The following is a 17026-nucleotide window of genomic DNA, read 5'->3' on the forward strand; positions in this document are numbered from 1 at the left end:
ACCACTGTCCTCTACCTGTCAAATTGACACTGATAAACACTGATTGATATTTTTATTATGTCTGACATTTACCCTGTTTAATTATCCACATGGCTCATAAATCCTGATGCTAATATTTGTCTAAATGTGATGAGAAATTACGCGTGTTTTCCTTTAGGGGGATTCCACTTTTTGTTATCTCTCAAACACATTTTTGTTATAAAGCAAAAACATAATATTATCATAGTCTATTAAACATGGTTATTGTTGTTAATTCTAGGATTTGCTCGCTGTGGCATGAAGTGACCGTGATCCAGCAGCTCGGGAAACCAAGCCACATGTTTTTCCATCTGGTTTGACCTTGAGATTTTTCTCGCATTTCGTGACCTTTCCTCTCTGAATTCTGGTGGAATCGGTCCGTATGTCCCATCTCAGTCCCCTAGCGGAGGAAAATGGGCCTACAGTGAGAAATTGAAAATAAGGATGAGCGCCATGTCTGATCCTCCGCTGGTGGAATAAGAGCGGACGGCAGAGCGAATATTTTCCCCGGGCCGCGGCTCCCGTCGGGGTTCGTTGCGAACTATGGCCGACAGCGCCGGGATCCAGCAGGGTTCGCCGGCCATCGGGGCCGCGGGCTTGGTTCCGGCCGCTCCTGGAGCCGGGGGGACGGAGGGCTCCGGCGCCGCTGGAGGATCCGCACGTATCGCCGTGAAGAAGGCGCAACTCCGCTCCTCACCTCGGCCGAAGAAACTGGAAAAACTCGGCGTGTATTCCTCCTGCAAAGTACGATCTACCTGCAGACTCTTCCCTAGCAGCGGTGTGAGGGCTCGCTCTTTACAAAGCGTCTGCCCTGTGCAAGGTTGCAATAGTTTACAAAATGCAAGCGCAGCAAAGGAAGCCATTGCCGCACTTCATTTTTTTTTTTTTTTCATTTTGCATGCACGAAGCAATTACCGAGAAGGCGCTATTAAAAATCAAGTGACCTAAAGCGTCATCGCGGGCACAGGGGTTCAGAGCTGGGGCCTCCAGCTGCAAACTGTCCGCTGCTTTTACGACCGCACTATGTTTCTGTCAAGGTGGGGGGTTGTGAACGTAAACATTGGCTTGGCGCTGGTTCTTGGGAGTAGCTGTGCGGTGCTGTGCGCGCAGGGGCTGCATCCGTGCGTAAAGGCTTCCCCCACGGGGACATTTCAGCGCCGCGCCGCCGGTGAGCGCGCGGTGCTGAGCGGAGGGGATTTTTATTTTGAGGGTGGGGGGGTTCATGCAGAGTATATGATCCGCAGGGAGAGAGAGAGGGACTGGGTCTTTGTTTTGACAGGGTGACAGCTGCTGGAGGGGGGGTGGCCGAGAGGGAGGCGGAGTTTGTTGTTGTTTCACGACGCATGCGCAGTGCGGCGCGTCCAGCTGACGGTGACAGGCCTGCTCGCCCCACCTACTGAGCCCGAGCAGTCACAACAAACCTCCATTAACCTGAGAGGCCTTGACAAGGTGTAAAAAAGCTTGTATGCTGCTGTGGCACATTTACAATAAAAAACATGAGTGTCAAGAGGCTGTGGCTGAGGGGGCAGAGCGGTCGGCGGTTCGATCTCGGTCTTCATCCATCCATCCGAATGCCAAAGTGCCCTTGGGCAAGAAGCCTAACCCCAAATTGCCTCTCATAGAAAAAGTGCTGCCCATAGATGCACTGTATGAGTGGCAATAAGCTGTACGGTGAAGTGCTTTGAGTGGTCGTCAAGACTATAAAAGTGCTACATGACTACAGACCATCTAACCTTTAATATATTGTGAGTACAAAGCAGGTAAACTATGCAAGTGGGCGACAACCTGTGAGTCATGAAGGATCATTACCTAAAACAACTTTACAAACACAACATATCGATGCTCGTTCCACTTGTAAGATCACTCACTGCCAGATCTGACTATCAATCTAATGTTGCACAGTCAACAAAGGAAGTTCTGTTTTTCGGTTTGTTTAGTCTGGACGGATTACCAGGAAACTTGGCATAAGGATGCAGAGATGCAGAAACGATCGTACATGATATTCCCTCACACCTTGATTACTGCCACAGCCTTTTCCCTGGTTTTAATTAGAAAACCCTGAAACGACTGCAGTCTGCACAAAATTCAGCATTTATGCTATTACCTAAGTTAGAGATTTGATCACATCCCACCTGTTTTATAATTTTTTACATTGGCTCCCAGTTTGTTTCAGGATTGATTTAAGCATTTTATTGATTACTTTTAAGGATCTTCATGGCCTGGCCCCAGGCTTTATCGCTGATCTTTTAATTCCCTATTTACTTCTGCCCAGGGTCAAGTTTCCCTTCAGAATCTTGGCTGTAAACCAGGGGGACAGAGCGTTTGCCATCAGGGCCTCAAGGCTCTGGAATGAATCGCCTGAGGATATAATGCTGTCTGAGATGGTGCCATCTTGTCAGTCTCGGCTTAAAACATACTTTTATCGGAGGGCATATTCCTGAATTTACTTGGGGTAACCAGGCTAATATTGCTCTTTTATCTCTATAATTATTACCATTATTATTCATGTACTTGTTCTGTATTTTATTTACTTATTTTCTCTTGTGTAGCACTTTGTACTTTGTACTAAAAAGTGCTCTATAATTATTATTATTAAGTTATTATTATGCGTCAGGAAAGCACCCATTAAATTCTGGTGTGGATCCAGATCAGGGCGCGGAGAGAATTGTTTTAAATATTCACCAATTTCCCAGGAAATATTTCATGGATCTTGATGAATTAAACTTAACATATTTAGTCGCTGATATCATTTGAGCGTGTGCAATTTGATGCAGCTTGATTAAATTTAAAGGAGACTGTTGGGCCTTGGCACAGGCAGGAGGTCCTCTGAGTGCTACTCTAGTTTAAGATAAGTTGGATTTATGCTTGTACTAATGTAAACTGTGCTTCTTAGGCTGAAGGAGCCTGTAAGTGTAATGGCTGGAAAAGCCAGAACCCCCCTCCCACTCCCCCCCGAACTGACCAGCAGTCCAACACAGTCAACCTGCAGGAGCCCTGTCGCAGCTGCTCTCACACTTTGGGTGAGTGACCTGGAAAGAAGCTAAATGATATTAGACATTCGACTTATTATCGATTTTATTATTAATTCTTGTTTTTTGCGTTTCTCCCAGGTGATCACGTGACCCATCTAGAAAACGTGTCGGAGGAGGAAATGAACAGGCTTCTCGGAATCGTCCTGGACGTGGAGTATCTCTACACGTGTGTTCACAAAGAGGAGGATGCTGACACTAAGCAGGTCTACTTTTCACTCTTCAAAGTAAGCCTCTGCTTTGAGTATTAAAACATACACAAACACAGGAGTTTCCCGACCCTCGTTGTGTACAAGTAATCACACATATGTCTTTTCTGTTGATCTTTCAGCTGCTGAGGAAATCCATTCTACAAATGGGTAAACCGACGTTAGAAGCACAGGAGAGTCCTCCGTTTGAAAAACCCAGCATTGAGCAGGTAAATACACATATTGACCTATTGCGCATCAATATTCGGATTCTATTGTTTCCTCATGCTTATTCTCTTTCCCATACAAATAGGGGGTGAACAATTTTGTCCAGTACAAGTTCAGCCACCTGCCGTCTAAGGAACGTCAAACAATCATGGAGCTTGCTAAGATGTTCCTCAACCAAATCAACTACTGGCAGCTGGAGACGCCCTCGCAGAGACGCCAGAGGGTGCCTACCGACGACGCCGCTGGATACAAAGCCAACTACACCAGGTAGCAGCGTGGGCACACATCCCGTCAACGTGCATTACACCTGATTACACAGTCACGTTTAAACTGAGCTTCTCCTGTCAGATGGCTCTGCTACTGCAACGTGCCTCAGTTCTGCGACAGCCTGCCCCGGTACGAGACCACGCAGATCTTCGGGCGGACGCTGCTGCGCTCGGTGTTCACAGTGATGAGGAAACAACTGCTAGAGCAGGCCCGACAGGAAAAGGACAAGCTGCCACCCGAGAAACGCACACTCATTCTCACACACTTTCCTAAGTAAGGAAATAGAGAAAACATACAGCAACTCCCGAGATTTATCACCGGGAAATGTACAGCACATTTAAATTGGCTTTATGTTCAAACTAACACGTAATTAACAATCCAGAACAACCACTAATCACATATGTGCACTCGACTACCTTTTTTAACTGAGCTGTTTTTGCTGTGTTTTCTTTGGCTCAGGTTCTTGTCTATGCTGGAGGAGGAGGTGTACAGCCACAGCTCTCCCATCTGGAGCCAAGACTTCTTGGCAGGAGCGTCGGGGGGGCAGATTCCTATTCACACAGGTAACACACACCCTCGCAGGCCAAACACAAACGTGCAGAAGCATCATTGAAGCCGACTTCTGATTTTTTAACTTTTGCTTTTATCATCCTCTGTATTCCTTTGCAGTCATCAGCGCGCCCCCTGTGGCCAGGCCGTTGTACTACAGCACCAGTCCTGTGTCGGTGGACCCAACCACCTGTGGCAGTGTCAGTCCAGCCAGGAAAACTGTGTTGGAGTCAATCCCAGGTGTTACAGTCAAACCTCTACATGGCTTCATATCTAGAAAATATTCATCATCTTCATCTGACTGATTTAAAACAAGATTTCTTTGCCTCAATGAAACTGAAAATTGGTCATAAAGTGGCACCAAACACACTGACTGTACATCGGTTTTACTACCACGCATAACAGATGGAGATGAATCCACAATAAGCTGAACTCGAATGCTGGTTGACGTCTAGTTTGGGTTTTAATGCACTGATGATGACAAGTCCCTCCCTCTTTGCCCCTGTGCTGTCATAGTGGGAGAGAAGCGTAAACCCACCGAGCCCCTTCCCCATGAGGAAAACAAGAGGCCGCGGGCGGTGGGTGACATCCCCTTGGAGCTCATCAATGAGGTGATGGCAACCATCACCGACCCTGCTGCCATTCCCGAGGTAAAGGCACAAAACTTCAAGGAAATGATAGAAACAGATAGTTGGATGATTAATATCATGATGGTGAAACTAAAGAGTTGACTGAAAATGTATTTGTATGCCTTTATGATATTTGTCTTCCATATGTTTTTCCATAAGTTTAGCATACAGAGAAAATATTGATTTAATTAGCAAAAATGTTTTATTAAAGGAAAAAAGATTGAGACATTTAGTGAACAGATTTTCTACGACATATTTACTAGAGTAATCCATATGGCAATCTGATCTGTGGGTATGTGACCGTATACGAATTTAGAATTTTAGAAGAAGAAGACACAGAAAATAATGCAGCTCAACCCTTTCTAAACCTATTTTCTTCACGAGGATGCTGATGCTGGGAGTAAAGGTTATAATCATGATGTATGTTTTCATGATTCTCCTTCCTGTGCAGACCAGTCTGCTGTCAGCCCACTCTGCACGTGACGAAGCTGCCCGTTTGGAGGAGCGCAGGGGGGTGATCGAGTTCCACGTCATCGGCAACTCCTTAAACCAGAAGCCCAATAAGCGGATCCTGATGTGGCTCGTGGGCCTCCAGAACGTGTTCTCCCACCAGCTCCCCCGCATGCCCAAGGAGTACATCACGCGGCTGGTGTTCGATCCGTGGGTGGAACCGTAGTTAGTCATCATCACTTATCACAGTTAGGGGGGGGGGGGATGTTGAAGAGGTGACTGAAATGCATCTTGTCATTGACAGGAAGCACAAGACGCTGTCGCTGATCAAGGACGGACGCGTGATCGGAGGGATCTGCTTCCGCATGTTTCCATCGCAGGGCTTCACAGAGATCGTCTTCTGTGCCGTCACCTCCAACGAACAGGTCAAGGTGAGAGCGGCTCCGGCTTCTCAGCCCCAATCGAAACTTCAGTCTCTCTAGTTGATCCGTTTTTAACCTCTGCCTGTGGTTGTGTGGCTGCAGGGTTATGGAACCCATCTGATGAACCACCTGAAGGAGTATCACATCAAGCATGAAATCCTCAACTTCCTCACTTATGCTGATGAGTACGCCATCGGCTACTTCAAGAAACAGGTGACATGCGGAGTTCATTCATTTGCTCAGCACATGCTTATTACATTACAGCTGCTTGGGTCACAGGATGTTATTGTCGTCCTCCCCAGTCTCTCACATACGTCTTCCCTCTGTAAAACAAAATCATTTTAATGACACAAGTGGAGAAATAAACTACTATGTACGTAATGATGAAAAACAAGCGTTTCATAATGAAGTCATCATGATGTCATTTATAAGATATTATGATGAATTATAATATATAATCATATGATGCAGTCTTTTTTTTTTATCAATATAAGCTTTAGATTGTCCCTCTAATCCTATTTTTATGGGGATATCTTGGGGAACAAAATTTAGATTTTTTTATCCCCTTGACATTTGCTACAAAAGTTAATGATCTGGAGATCCCCCCCCCAAGTAATATTTACGCCACGTAAAGTGAAAATCCGTCCATGCACTGTTGAGTTCCACAACACGTGTGTGTTTTTTTAAATAGGAACATTTTTGCAGAGGCTGCGTGGCCCTGTATAAACATGTCTCCTCCTCCATCTCAGGGTTTCTCAAAGGACATCAAAGTTCCCAAGGCCAAGTATGTGGGCTACATCAAGGACTACGAGGGAGCCACACTCATGGGCTGTGAACTCAACCCCAGCATCCCCTACACGGAGTTCTCCGTTATCATCAAGAAGCAGAAGGAGGTGTGTGGGCGTTTGGAATTTTAAATGAAAACTCAGAAACTTTTAAATCCTTCCTTCTCTCTGTTCCTACACTCACTATCTTTGATTCCACCCTCGTGTGTCTCTTTCTGTCAGATCATTAAGAAACTGATAGAGAGGAAACAGGCTCAGATCAGAAAAGTCTATCCCGGACTTTCCTGTTTTAAGGAAGGAGTTCGGCAGATTCCTATAGAAAGCATTCCGGGCATACGTACGTTACTCGTACTAACCGTATTCACAGTATATGGCATTTATATTATTTTGAGTATTTTAGATGGTGCTAATTTTGGTGTCATTTTATAAACAGGTGAAACCGGCTGGAAACCTGTGGGCAAAGGGTAAGTGTGACTCTTCTGTGAGAGATTTCAACCGAGCACTGTGCCTCTGCATTGCTTCACCAAATGACTTGGCTGATGTTTTCCCCACGTTGGCATGAAGCAATATTTCTAAATTAAGGACCGAAGATCAGTTTGCAGGCGTATTATTAAATCTCTTAGGTCAGCAAGGATATAAACAGCAATGATCGGTGTTACAGACACTTCCATAGAATACAATACGATATAAGATACCTTATGATACCATAAAATAAACTACACTACAATAAGATAAAATACAATATGATACGATACAATATGATGTGATATGATATATGATAAGATAAAGTATGATACGATACAATGTGATATGGTGCGATAAGCTAAAATATAATGTAATATGATTCAATGCGATACGATGCAATACGATGCAATGTGATACGATAAGCTAAAAATGGATACAATACAATATGATAATTGTATATTAATCCCACTATAGGCAAACATCACTTCTTCCAAGTATTGTATCATGGTATTTTCAACACTGTTTTCCTTATTATACTTATATATTTATTATACATATAATACCACTATTTGTCATTATTACTATGTTGATATAATGTTTTTGCATTCTTTATTTATTGTTCTCCAGTAAGGAACTGAAGGACCCTGATCAACTGTACAGCACTCTGAAGACCATCCTTCAACATGTGAAGGTGAGGAACAAACGCACACACGCACAGCACCGACAACATATATACACACACACACACACACACCTCTTTTGTCCATAACAATCACTCGTCTTCATGTCATGTCATAGAGTCACCCGAACGCCTGGCCGTTCATGGAACCTGTGAAGAAAACAGAGGCCCCTGGGTACTATCAAGTGATTCGCTTCCCCATGGGTATGTAATCACATGACATCAAAGTAAAGCGGAGCCAAAAATTGTGGTTAATAATAGAGCCTGACCTCATACCGATATTAGAGAGTAACCAAATTCTGACCGCGACATAGCAACTGATAACTAATATATTTTAATCAAATCTGACAATGATTCCTATCACAAAGAAATATAGTTTACCCTTGATATTTTACAGGTTAACCACACTTTATAAAAATAAAACCAAATAGTTTTTTTACATACATTTTTAAAGATAAATGCACCTTTATTCTGCTTTGTTTATTCTGAAAAATAAAGGTTTTCATGTCTGCAATAAACGCTGAAATGTGATCCGTCTATGAAAAACTTATTTTGGCCAATTTTATCAGACTAATATGTTAGTTAGGCTCTACTTAATAATTAACTAATGAATAATAAAATCCACAGTTTCATAACAGTCCCCTTATGAAATCACATTTAAATTCACTAGATCTGGACTTTCATTTGGACCAAATTACACACACTCATAAATATCATTCCCCTAAACATTGAACAACACCCTTCTCGATGGGTCACATCATCCCCTGGGAGATGTGTAAAGCAAGAATTGATCCGTACATTAGCAGCAGTTTAATAATAACCAATGCTAATGCTTAGCATGGTGGTATCATTTAGCTTCTTTCAAAGTTACTCACCCAAAGTGTGTGTGTGGGAGACGCTGTGGCTTTTTCAGTCATTTCCCCAACAGGCTCCCTCAGTCCTCTAAATATACTGGATTATTCCCGGTGAAATTGGTGAAAATGTAAAAAATCATCCAATCTCGCAATGTTAAAGAAAATGGAAAAAAAATCCTTCTCCTTCCCTGACCCATAGCACATCGTTCCATCAAATTTCGAGATAATCTGTCCTGTAGTTATAATCCTGTTTGCAAACAATTATACAAACCAACAAACAAACAGAACATCCCTAGAGGAGGTAGTGATTAGAGAGAATAACTCTACTTCAATGAAACAGTAGCTTTTGGGATTGAAACATGACTCAATATCACATTTAGCACATTTCGGTGGTTCTCACTGTTAAATCCTGTTCTAGTGGCACCAAGACTGAAGTGTCCTTGGTGAAAAAAGAGAAGAGCTCTGTATTCATTTAACTAATTACTGAGAGAGTATGATCAGAAAAGAAATCACATTTCACATTCAACTTCACGTTCTGCTCACAGATCTGAAGACAATGAGCGAGCGCCTGAAGAGCAGGTACTACACGACGCGCAAGCTGTTCATGGCCGACATGCAGCGCATCTTCACCAACTGTCGAGAGTACAACCCTCCGGAGAGCGAGTACTACAAGTGCGCCAACCTACTGGAGAAGTTCTTCTACACCAAGATTAAAGAGGCAGGCCTCATCGAGAAGTAGAACAGAGGAGGAAGGAGGAGGAGGAGGAGGAGGAGGAGAAGTTTCTCTTCACCTCCACAAAAAATGAGACAAGGCCTCTGTGGTCCAGGTTATAAGTGATGCAGATGACAGCCGGGTGTGAAGACAAGCCAGGAGCGGGACTACTGACTCTGGAGCTGTCGGGTTTCAGAGACATATTTTGATGTAAAAGGTGCACACTGGTCTCAGATCAGCACCCTTTAATGTTCGATGCATGCAGGCAAAGATCCTGAATCGGTAGCTTAGACTGATATTTACACTGAAAGATAGGCCGCGAGGGACGGCCTCACTGACGACCTGTGAGACTGTCGCTGCCATGAAACATAACAAGAAAACGTGTGTCTTCACATTTCATCACATATCCCAGGGTCCCGTGTGGAGAAAGGAGAGAGGAAGGCGTGAGAGTAATACATATTGAACGGAGCAGGGAGCTTCTGTTGTATGTGTGTGAAGACTTTGAGAGGCAACACAGACTGACGGCTGATTGGAGAGTCCCCGCTCACCTTTCTTACCTTGTCTCTCTCCGTCTCCTTTCTTTTCTTTCATCCCCCTGCCTTTCTGAATGCCTGCCTCCTCCTCCTCCTCCTCTCAGTGGACTCAGGTAGATATGTCACATCTACTGTGTGTTACATCATTACACAAGTGTTACCTTCGAGGGCTGCGACTGGGAGATCAGATTTTGAGATCAGAGTCTGTGTAATCGTGCGCGCCATTAATGAGGTCAAAGTTTGACTGTGATGAGTTCATCCTGCCAAAAGAGGAATACATACTTTAAATTTGTACAGATTTTAATTATTTTAAAGCACTTATTCCCATTGTATATTTTAAATGTGTATATAACATATATTTTCTGTTTCGAGAACTAAAACTAAATAATCTTTTTTGTATAAGCCACCTAGGGCAGTGTGACTATCGAAATGCACTTTTATTTTTCCAAGTATTAGTAAACATAAAAATAATCCTCTTCTCTTCAAAAAATTTGTTTGACATATAAATTACCGCTGACTAAGGACTAATTTAATTATCTAGAGTTTATTCTTATTTATGTGCTGTAATTTAAAAAGGAAATGCTTTAGACAAGGTTAATTTATTCTCTCTTTATTTTTGCCCTGCAGATGGAGATTGATAACTTTATACTTTGGAGATAAATGAGAAGATTGTGCAATACTATGTAGTTTTGCTGTTTTGTAAAAAGGTGTTTGTACTTTTCAAACTTTAGGAAAATACGTTTTGTATTATGTCTGGATAAAAAAATACTTCATGCTCTTTGTACAACTGGTTTTAATGACATAGTATTAGCCTATTTTATAGACTGAATAAAAGAGGTGAGGCTAATTCAGCGTCTGTGGTGATTCAACTCAATCACATCATTTCTATGCCTCCGCGCCGGCAACACCATGTCGCAATCTGGTGATAAAGATATCTCAAGATCACCTTGAGGGAATTTAGTCAGATTTGGTATAAATGTTCACTTGGCCACGAGTATGACCTGGTTGGAATTTGGAGGTCAAAGGTCAATGTAACCCTCTTAAATGCGTTATCTTAAGAATGCCTCTGAGATTCATTTAAAATTTGGCACAAATCTTCACTTAGACTCAGATTAAGTGATTAGATTTCAGTGGACAAAGGTCACAATGAGTCTGGATTTCTTTGCTAAATCAGACCCAGCTTTCTTTAACTACTTAGAAACTTTTCAGCTGCAATAAAGGGAAACAGTTTTACCAACAGAATAAGTATAATCAAGGTACATTTTTGTATCTTTTTTTGCAATGGCCAAGATTTAACAAACAATTAAAGTCAATTTTGAGTTCAACCTAAACAAGTTTAGATTGGAATTCAGTTTTCTAAACTTCTCATTTGAGCAGAGCTGTTAATATAATCTTGTATTATGTAAATGAGCAAATTATTAGTTATTGTTGTATTATAGAGTAGTGGATGTACCCCGCCTCTCGCCCAGTGTCGGCTGGGATTGGCTCCAGCCTCCCCACAAGTCTTAAAGGACAAGATGTATAGACGAGGGGTACATTCAATTTATTAAAAGACAATAATACGAGCTCATATTCAGTTCAGCTCATTCTGGTTTAGGCAAGATGGCATTAAAATTTTCAAAACCTGGTCTTCGGAAAATGAAGAAGTAGGAGAGAGGAAAGACTCAAAGAAAAGACAAGAAAATTAAGCTAAAAGTATGAAACAATGAAAAGTTAAGGGAAAACAATCTTAAACTGTTCACAGTCAAATTATATGCGAGATATATATATATCTCACACAAATCACAAAAACAAAAAGGACCTTGCAAATGAAAACCAAACTCTATGACAGCACTTAAAAACTGACAGCGAACACTTGGAAACGAGGTCGCTGCTTTCAGCGGCAGCCAACAAACGACTCATTGTATTTCTCAAACGGCTGCTTGCTGCTCACAGAGTTCCTCGGTTTCCTGCTGTCAGTCTTCCCCTTGAATATAGGAGAACGGAGGAACTGCAAGTCTGTGAACTTGTCTCCCCGCCGAAGTTTCCTGTTAGGATGAGAATATAATTGAGAATTCGTACAGCATAAAACATTTCACTGCAAGAGTAGCTTTAAAATGCCATCTTACCCGTTCAGCGAGGGCTCCTTGTAGTCCACCACCATGGTGCAGCGCCGCTTGCGAGCGGGGACAGGAGTGGAGCATCTGCCATCAGACGGGTACTTGCGGTAGGCTGCAGGGGACATATTGGTCACATCACACAGACTCAAGCCCCGCCCTGCTGTCCTTACACCAAGCCCACCTGTGGAAATGTGAAGGAAGATGTGACACAAGAAAGAGAAAAGGAAACAGAGGTTGTGTGTTTTTTTGTGCGTACACCAGTGAACAGAGTGCAATAGAGACAATGCAGAGAAGAGATAACACAGTGAGTCTCACCAAAACTCCCAAGCAGATTTCACTTAAACAAGCAGGTTTGGGAAATGAGCAATGACTGTATGTAAAGATGGATGTTCCATGTTTATACACAGTCATTGGTGAATAAGCTTACGTCTCTTGCACGTCTTGATCCGCTGAGGTGTTAGATGAGGTAAGAGAGGAGCAGTGTCGCTGGTGGGATCTCTGAAGTTGTGCAGGACGTTGTCTATTCTCATCATCTCAGCTTCAACCAGAGGGCTGACAGCCAGCAAACAATCCTCCTCCACAATCTCCCTGTGAGGCTCTGGCAAAAAAACACACACATTCACCTTTAAAGCAAATGACCACTTGCAAAAAAACCAACATTCAAGCCCCTAAAGGACTCTATTTTCTTAACCCTGACATTTTTGTTATTATGTCACATTTATAAATAAAACAGCCATGTTTCTCTGACAATAACACGTTGAAAAACATTGAAGTCAGACTTGTCTATGCTGCAGCAAGATTCCAACAAGGAGTCGTCACTAAATTGCCACTGCATCCCAGCTGAGCAGCAAGTCCTTTACTGAGGGTAAATAGCTAATAATATAATAATATTATTGCCACACAGGCAGGATGAGCAGATTGTTTTGTCAGTCTCCCTGTGGCATAAGATCTCAGACACTATGAAGCTATTGTAACAGACATAAAGTGAACATGTCTCAGAACATGTACTCACCTTGGTGAGTTTCCTGTTCCATCCCCTCAGGGTTCGGGCTGTTAGAGAAGCTGGAATCAGGGCAGTGAGGGAGATGAGCTTCTTCCTCTTCAGGCTCTGCAGTCTTGGGACTTGACTCCTCATCTCTAAAGACTGTAAAACACAAAGCAATGATAGAAATTGTTTAATTATAACCATTAAACGTCTCTTTCAAAGCTTTTAACAGAAATTAATGCCTAAGTTCTCACCAGAGATCTCCTTGTTTGGGGGGATGTTTTCTTTTTGTCTGGGCCGGCCTCTACGAGTGGTGATCGCTTTGGTCTTGCCCAGTGAAGTCTGTCTCCTCCTGGTTTTTTGAGGAACATAAAGGCTGTCCTCTGATTCAGATGATGGTGATGACGAGCTTGACTCATCCAGTCTGGAGGCGACCGGTGATGCACCAGTTTGGGCCTGTTCTCTCTGCGGAGCCTCTTCGCTGATCGGTGTGGCCGGCTGACTGCCCTCGGCCTTCGCCCTGAACGGCGCCACGTGTACCGTCTCTTCACAGTCAAAGTCAAACGTGTCATTAAATCCCAGTGACGTGTTGAGCTTATTGCCCTGGGATGGAGGTGCTGCTTTGGAACGTGTGGCCGAACGGTCCCGACTCTTGGAGCGGGCTCTGGGTTTGTCCCATGGCTTCTTTAACTGGGCGCGCTCTGGTCTGCGGCCTCTCTCAGCTTTCCGTGCAGGCGCCTCCTGTTTGGTGCGGGGCTGCTGCTGGGCTTGTTTCCTGTTGGACTGCTTTTGGTTGCTTTTTTTAGGCGGGACTTGTTCAGGGGTAGAGTGCTGAAACTCTTCAGTGTCAATGAGATCTGCGAGTTCTGGTTCCGGTGCTGGCTGCGGCTGATTTGGATTTTTATCCTCAGCCTGAATAGGACTTGCTATTAAAGTCTCTAACCCTGCCGTGGCGTCGCCCCCACTCAACAACCTCTGTTCCTGCACACACTCAGACCTCCTTTTGTTTCTTCTGTCCGTGTGCCCACGCCGTACAACCACTGAGGCTGGCAAAGTAAGCTGCTTGTCACATCCACGTTGTCCAGAGGTCTGAGGCTCTGTGAGGAAAAAGACAACATCATGAATTACACAAGCTCAACTTCAGGATTAGGACAAATGCAATAGTATATTAAAATACTGTATATTGTAAACAACAGCTTTTGTGTAACTATCTGAAAATCCAAAGAACAGATTCTATTTAATCAACCTGAGAATAATTTACATTTAGATTAAAAAAACAAAACAATAAATGGAAATGAACAAAATGAGTATTTCTACTCTTTTCTCAGCTGATAATGAGTCAACTATTGTGACTAATCCCCGATTTTGACCTGGAATATTAGCGCATGTGTTTGTATACCTGCACTAATTGGTGAAGCTTTGCACACAACGGGCTCATCGAGGTTCTCGCTGGTCCGCTTTCTCCTGAAAATCAAAAAGGTAACCGATTTTCAGTCATAGGACTCAGGATAAAGGTTGTGATAAAAAATGTCCTGCCATGAACTTTGCATTTTAAAGTTACCTTGCTGAATTCCTGTGGTGCTGAGGTTCAACTGAGATGTTTGTAGCTTTTGTCTAAAAAGATAGAAAATTATACATTCATACAATTTTTAAGTGAAACCCAGAATCGGCACCAATGTGAATCATGGACTGGATGTGGGCAAGAGGAGGCGACAGGTACCTCTGAAGCGCTCGCCGTCAGGGCTTCCCGCTCCTTGAGCTTCCTCTTGAGCAGCAGCAGGTGAAGGAACAGAGCCTGCTGCTCTCGTTTCAGCTGCAGGATCACTGCGTTGGCTTGTCTCACTTTTTCCTTTTCAGACTGCAGGGCTACGGCCAGCGTCTTGTTGTTCTCCTGGACACCGATCAGGATGGTGTTTGCGGACATAGCCCCTAGGAGTGAACACAATAAGATGAGCATGTGTTCGATTGAGGCACGATACCATCATCGTCACAACACAAAGTACAGTACAGTGAATACATATTTTGATTTAAGTTACATTAATTGAGGAAAACGTGCTGATCATCACTACTGGTGGTATTTTCATGGTTGTTTGAAGCATCTTCATGTCACCTACATCTTACAAGTACATTATAATGAATGTATATATATTGATTTCAGTTACATTAACTGTGGGGAACGTGCTGATCCTCACCGCTGCTTTTGTGAATGATCCGGGGTCTTCCTCTGCTGGGAGCCGAGGCACTGGCCAGCCGTTTGTTCCTCTTCTCCTTCATCTTCTCCTTGATGTCCTCCAGACTCTGCTGGAAGGACTTCTTCTGGGCCCGCTCCTTCACCATGGCTCACGGCCTCCGCTCGGGTTTCAAGTGTTTGAGAGTTGTCCGGCTAATCAGCAGCGCAGCATTGTGATCAGAAGCCTAAGCAAAACAAACGACTCGGCTAACCTGTTAGCTAAGCTAGCACGCTCGTGGACGTAAACCGCACGGACCGTCTATCTCCGGCAGCTGCAGCAGGACGTTCTATATGTAAGCGACTTACCAGCATGTGTGTATCGATGTGTGAATACAATAAACTGTGCTATTTATTTAAAAATGGCAGCAGATGATACGTTTCCTCTCCGATCACCAGCAGACTCTCAGCGAGCTAACGTTCGAATTCTGAGCCGCGAGTGCTGATTGGATGAAACTTCGGACGACGTCACTTCCTAAGAATGAAAATATCGGTTCGCAAGATGGCGCTGATGCACAGAGGGAAATAAACTTCATTTACCTGCAAGTGATTTAATGTTCGCTGCTCCTCTAAAAACCCAGAATCAGGGAGTGTACAGTTCTACAAAGCTTGGATAAGATAAGATAAGATAGAACTTTAATAATGTAGAAGGAAATTCTTGTGCCAGATCTTTCCCCAAAATTGTTATAACAAATAATAATATAAAAAGTATAACAAATAACTGAAGTATGAAAATATCAAGTTAGGACCAGTGTCTAAATATATAACATTATAAGTAAGATAAGTTCCAAAAATATAGGGAACTAGACTGAAACAAGAGTAGAAAAATATGTTTTTAACATTTTAAGTCTTGCACATGATAATGAACGTAATATTTGTCATGGTATTAATGATACTGTACATGTTAATAATGGAAGTAAAGATATTGTCCATGAAATAATAAAAGTAATATTGTGCATGTAGAACATGTTAATGAAAGATGCATCTCATACACACTATCGTTGGCCCTATATAGTCTATAGTCTATAAATCTATATCTTACCTATTTACACATTATCTTAGGGCCTATATACAACCACTATTTTAAGGCCCATATACACTTTGTATTGGGGCCAATACACACATTATCTTGGGGTCTTTATAAACATTATCTGAGGACCTAATACATATTCCCTATCTTCGGGCCTATATACACACTACTTAAGGGCCTATTTACAGGTTATCTTAGGTCCTATATCTTAGGGCCTATATATACGATTGTAGGACCTATATACACACTATATTAGGGTCTATGTTAACACTAATTTTGGGCCTAAACGCACACTTTATTAGGACCTATATACACACTATCTTAGTGCCTATATACATACTACCTATATGCACTATCTTCAGGTCTATATACACACGATCTTAGGGCCTATATACCTTCGTGCACCAGCACAACTGTCTCCCATTAAAATCCTGCTTCAATGCCACGAGTGCCCATTCCTGCCCTTTCTCAGGTTTTGCTCATGCAGTAAATGTTCCATAAATATTGAATTACAGTAAAATACCTGGTCATGATCTCATTTTCTTTCTCAAGTCAGAGTCAAGCAGGCATGTCTTACTTGGCAGCCCACTGGGGAAGAAACTAGCACCCTTCATGCATGGTACTGCAGCTAATATAACATCCTTCCACCGTTTTTTGTCAGTGAGGATCCAAGAAAGTGTCTGCGACAGCCAAGTGAGTGGCATATTGAGGCTGTGGAAAGGGCTTTGGTGAGGCTCGGGTGTTGTCAGTGTCGCCCTCTGAAAACAAATGACTTCAGTACGGGTGCCTCAGCTGTAAAACAGGCCTGTACTTTCGGCCAAGACCCTTGAGTAAAGCATGCGGTTCGTTGTTGATTCAGCTTACTTTTCTCCCAGAT

At 43.0% G+C, this 17026-nt stretch overlaps 2 protein-coding genes across 4 annotated transcripts; one reads left to right on the forward strand and one right to left on the reverse strand.

Annotated features, from left to right (window-relative positions):
* Positions 1-106: 106 nt before the first annotated feature.
* On the forward strand, positions 107-10655 carry kat2b (K(lysine) acetyltransferase 2B). Of its 2 annotated transcripts, XM_034600257.1 has the most exons (19): positions 107-762; positions 2912-3038; positions 3129-3274; positions 3379-3465; positions 3549-3730; positions 3812-4003; positions 4190-4293; positions 4400-4519; positions 4796-4929; positions 5360-5568; positions 5663-5789; positions 5883-5993; positions 6530-6673; positions 6788-6902; positions 6999-7029; positions 7505-7537; positions 7658-7721; positions 7829-7913; positions 9109-10655. In XM_034600257.1, exons 1-19 carry the CDS (start codon positions 562-564, stop codon positions 9300-9302), a joined length of 2406 nt encoding a protein of 801 aa, XP_034456148.1. In that variant the 5' UTR covers positions 107-561; the 3' UTR covers positions 9303-10655. The 2 variants fall into 2 exon arrangements, with proteins under 2 accessions (XP_034456148.1, XP_034456149.1); XM_034600258.1 differs by lacking the exon at positions 7505-7537.
* Positions 10656-11337: 682 nt separating this feature from the next.
* On the reverse strand, positions 11338-15578 carry sgo1 (shugoshin 1). Of its 2 annotated transcripts, none has more exons than XM_034600266.1 (9): positions 15085-15578; positions 14613-14821; positions 14454-14506; positions 14292-14356; positions 13147-13989; positions 12920-13051; positions 12335-12505; positions 11917-12019; positions 11338-11835 (listed from the first exon to the last, which is right to left on the reverse strand). In XM_034600266.1, exons 1-9 carry the CDS (start codon positions 15227-15229, stop codon positions 11685-11687), a joined length of 1872 nt encoding a protein of 623 aa, XP_034456157.1. In that variant the 5' UTR covers positions 15230-15578; the 3' UTR covers positions 11338-11684. The 2 variants fall into 2 exon arrangements, with proteins under 2 accessions (XP_034456157.1, XP_034456155.1); XM_034600264.1 differs by having other exon boundaries at positions 11917-12088; positions 15085-15576.
* Positions 15579-17026: the final 1448 nt, after the last annotated feature.

This window comes from Hippoglossus hippoglossus, chromosome 11 (assembly GCF_009819705.1).
Source record: "Hippoglossus hippoglossus isolate fHipHip1 chromosome 11, fHipHip1.pri, whole genome shotgun sequence".
NCBI lineage: Eukaryota > Metazoa > Chordata > Actinopteri > Pleuronectiformes > Pleuronectidae > Hippoglossus > Hippoglossus hippoglossus.

Coding starts and splice junctions, on each gene's coding strand:
- sgo1 (XM_034600264.1), bottom strand. CDS start 15,229: ATGGTGAAGGAGCGGGCCCAGAAGAAGTCCTTCCAGCAGAGTCTGGAG. Junction 14,507..14,612: donor TGACGGCGAGCGCTTCAGAG/GTACCTGTCGCC, acceptor CTATCTTTTTAG/ACAAAAGCTACAAACATCTC. Junction 12,089..12,334: donor GATCAAGACGTGCAAGAGAC/GTAAGCTTATTC, acceptor ACATTTCCACAG/GTGGGCTTGGTGTAAGGACA.
- kat2b (XM_034600257.1), top strand. CDS start 562: ATGGCCGACAGCGCCGGGATCCAGCAGGGTTCGCCGGCCATCGGGGCC. Junction 4,004..4,189: donor ATTCTCACACACTTTCCTAA/GTAAGGAAATAG, acceptor TCTTTGGCTCAG/GTTCTTGTCTATGCTGGAGG. Junction 7,030..7,504: donor TGGAAACCTGTGGGCAAAGG/GTAAGTGTGACT, acceptor ATCCCACTATAG/GCAAACATCACTTCTTCCAA.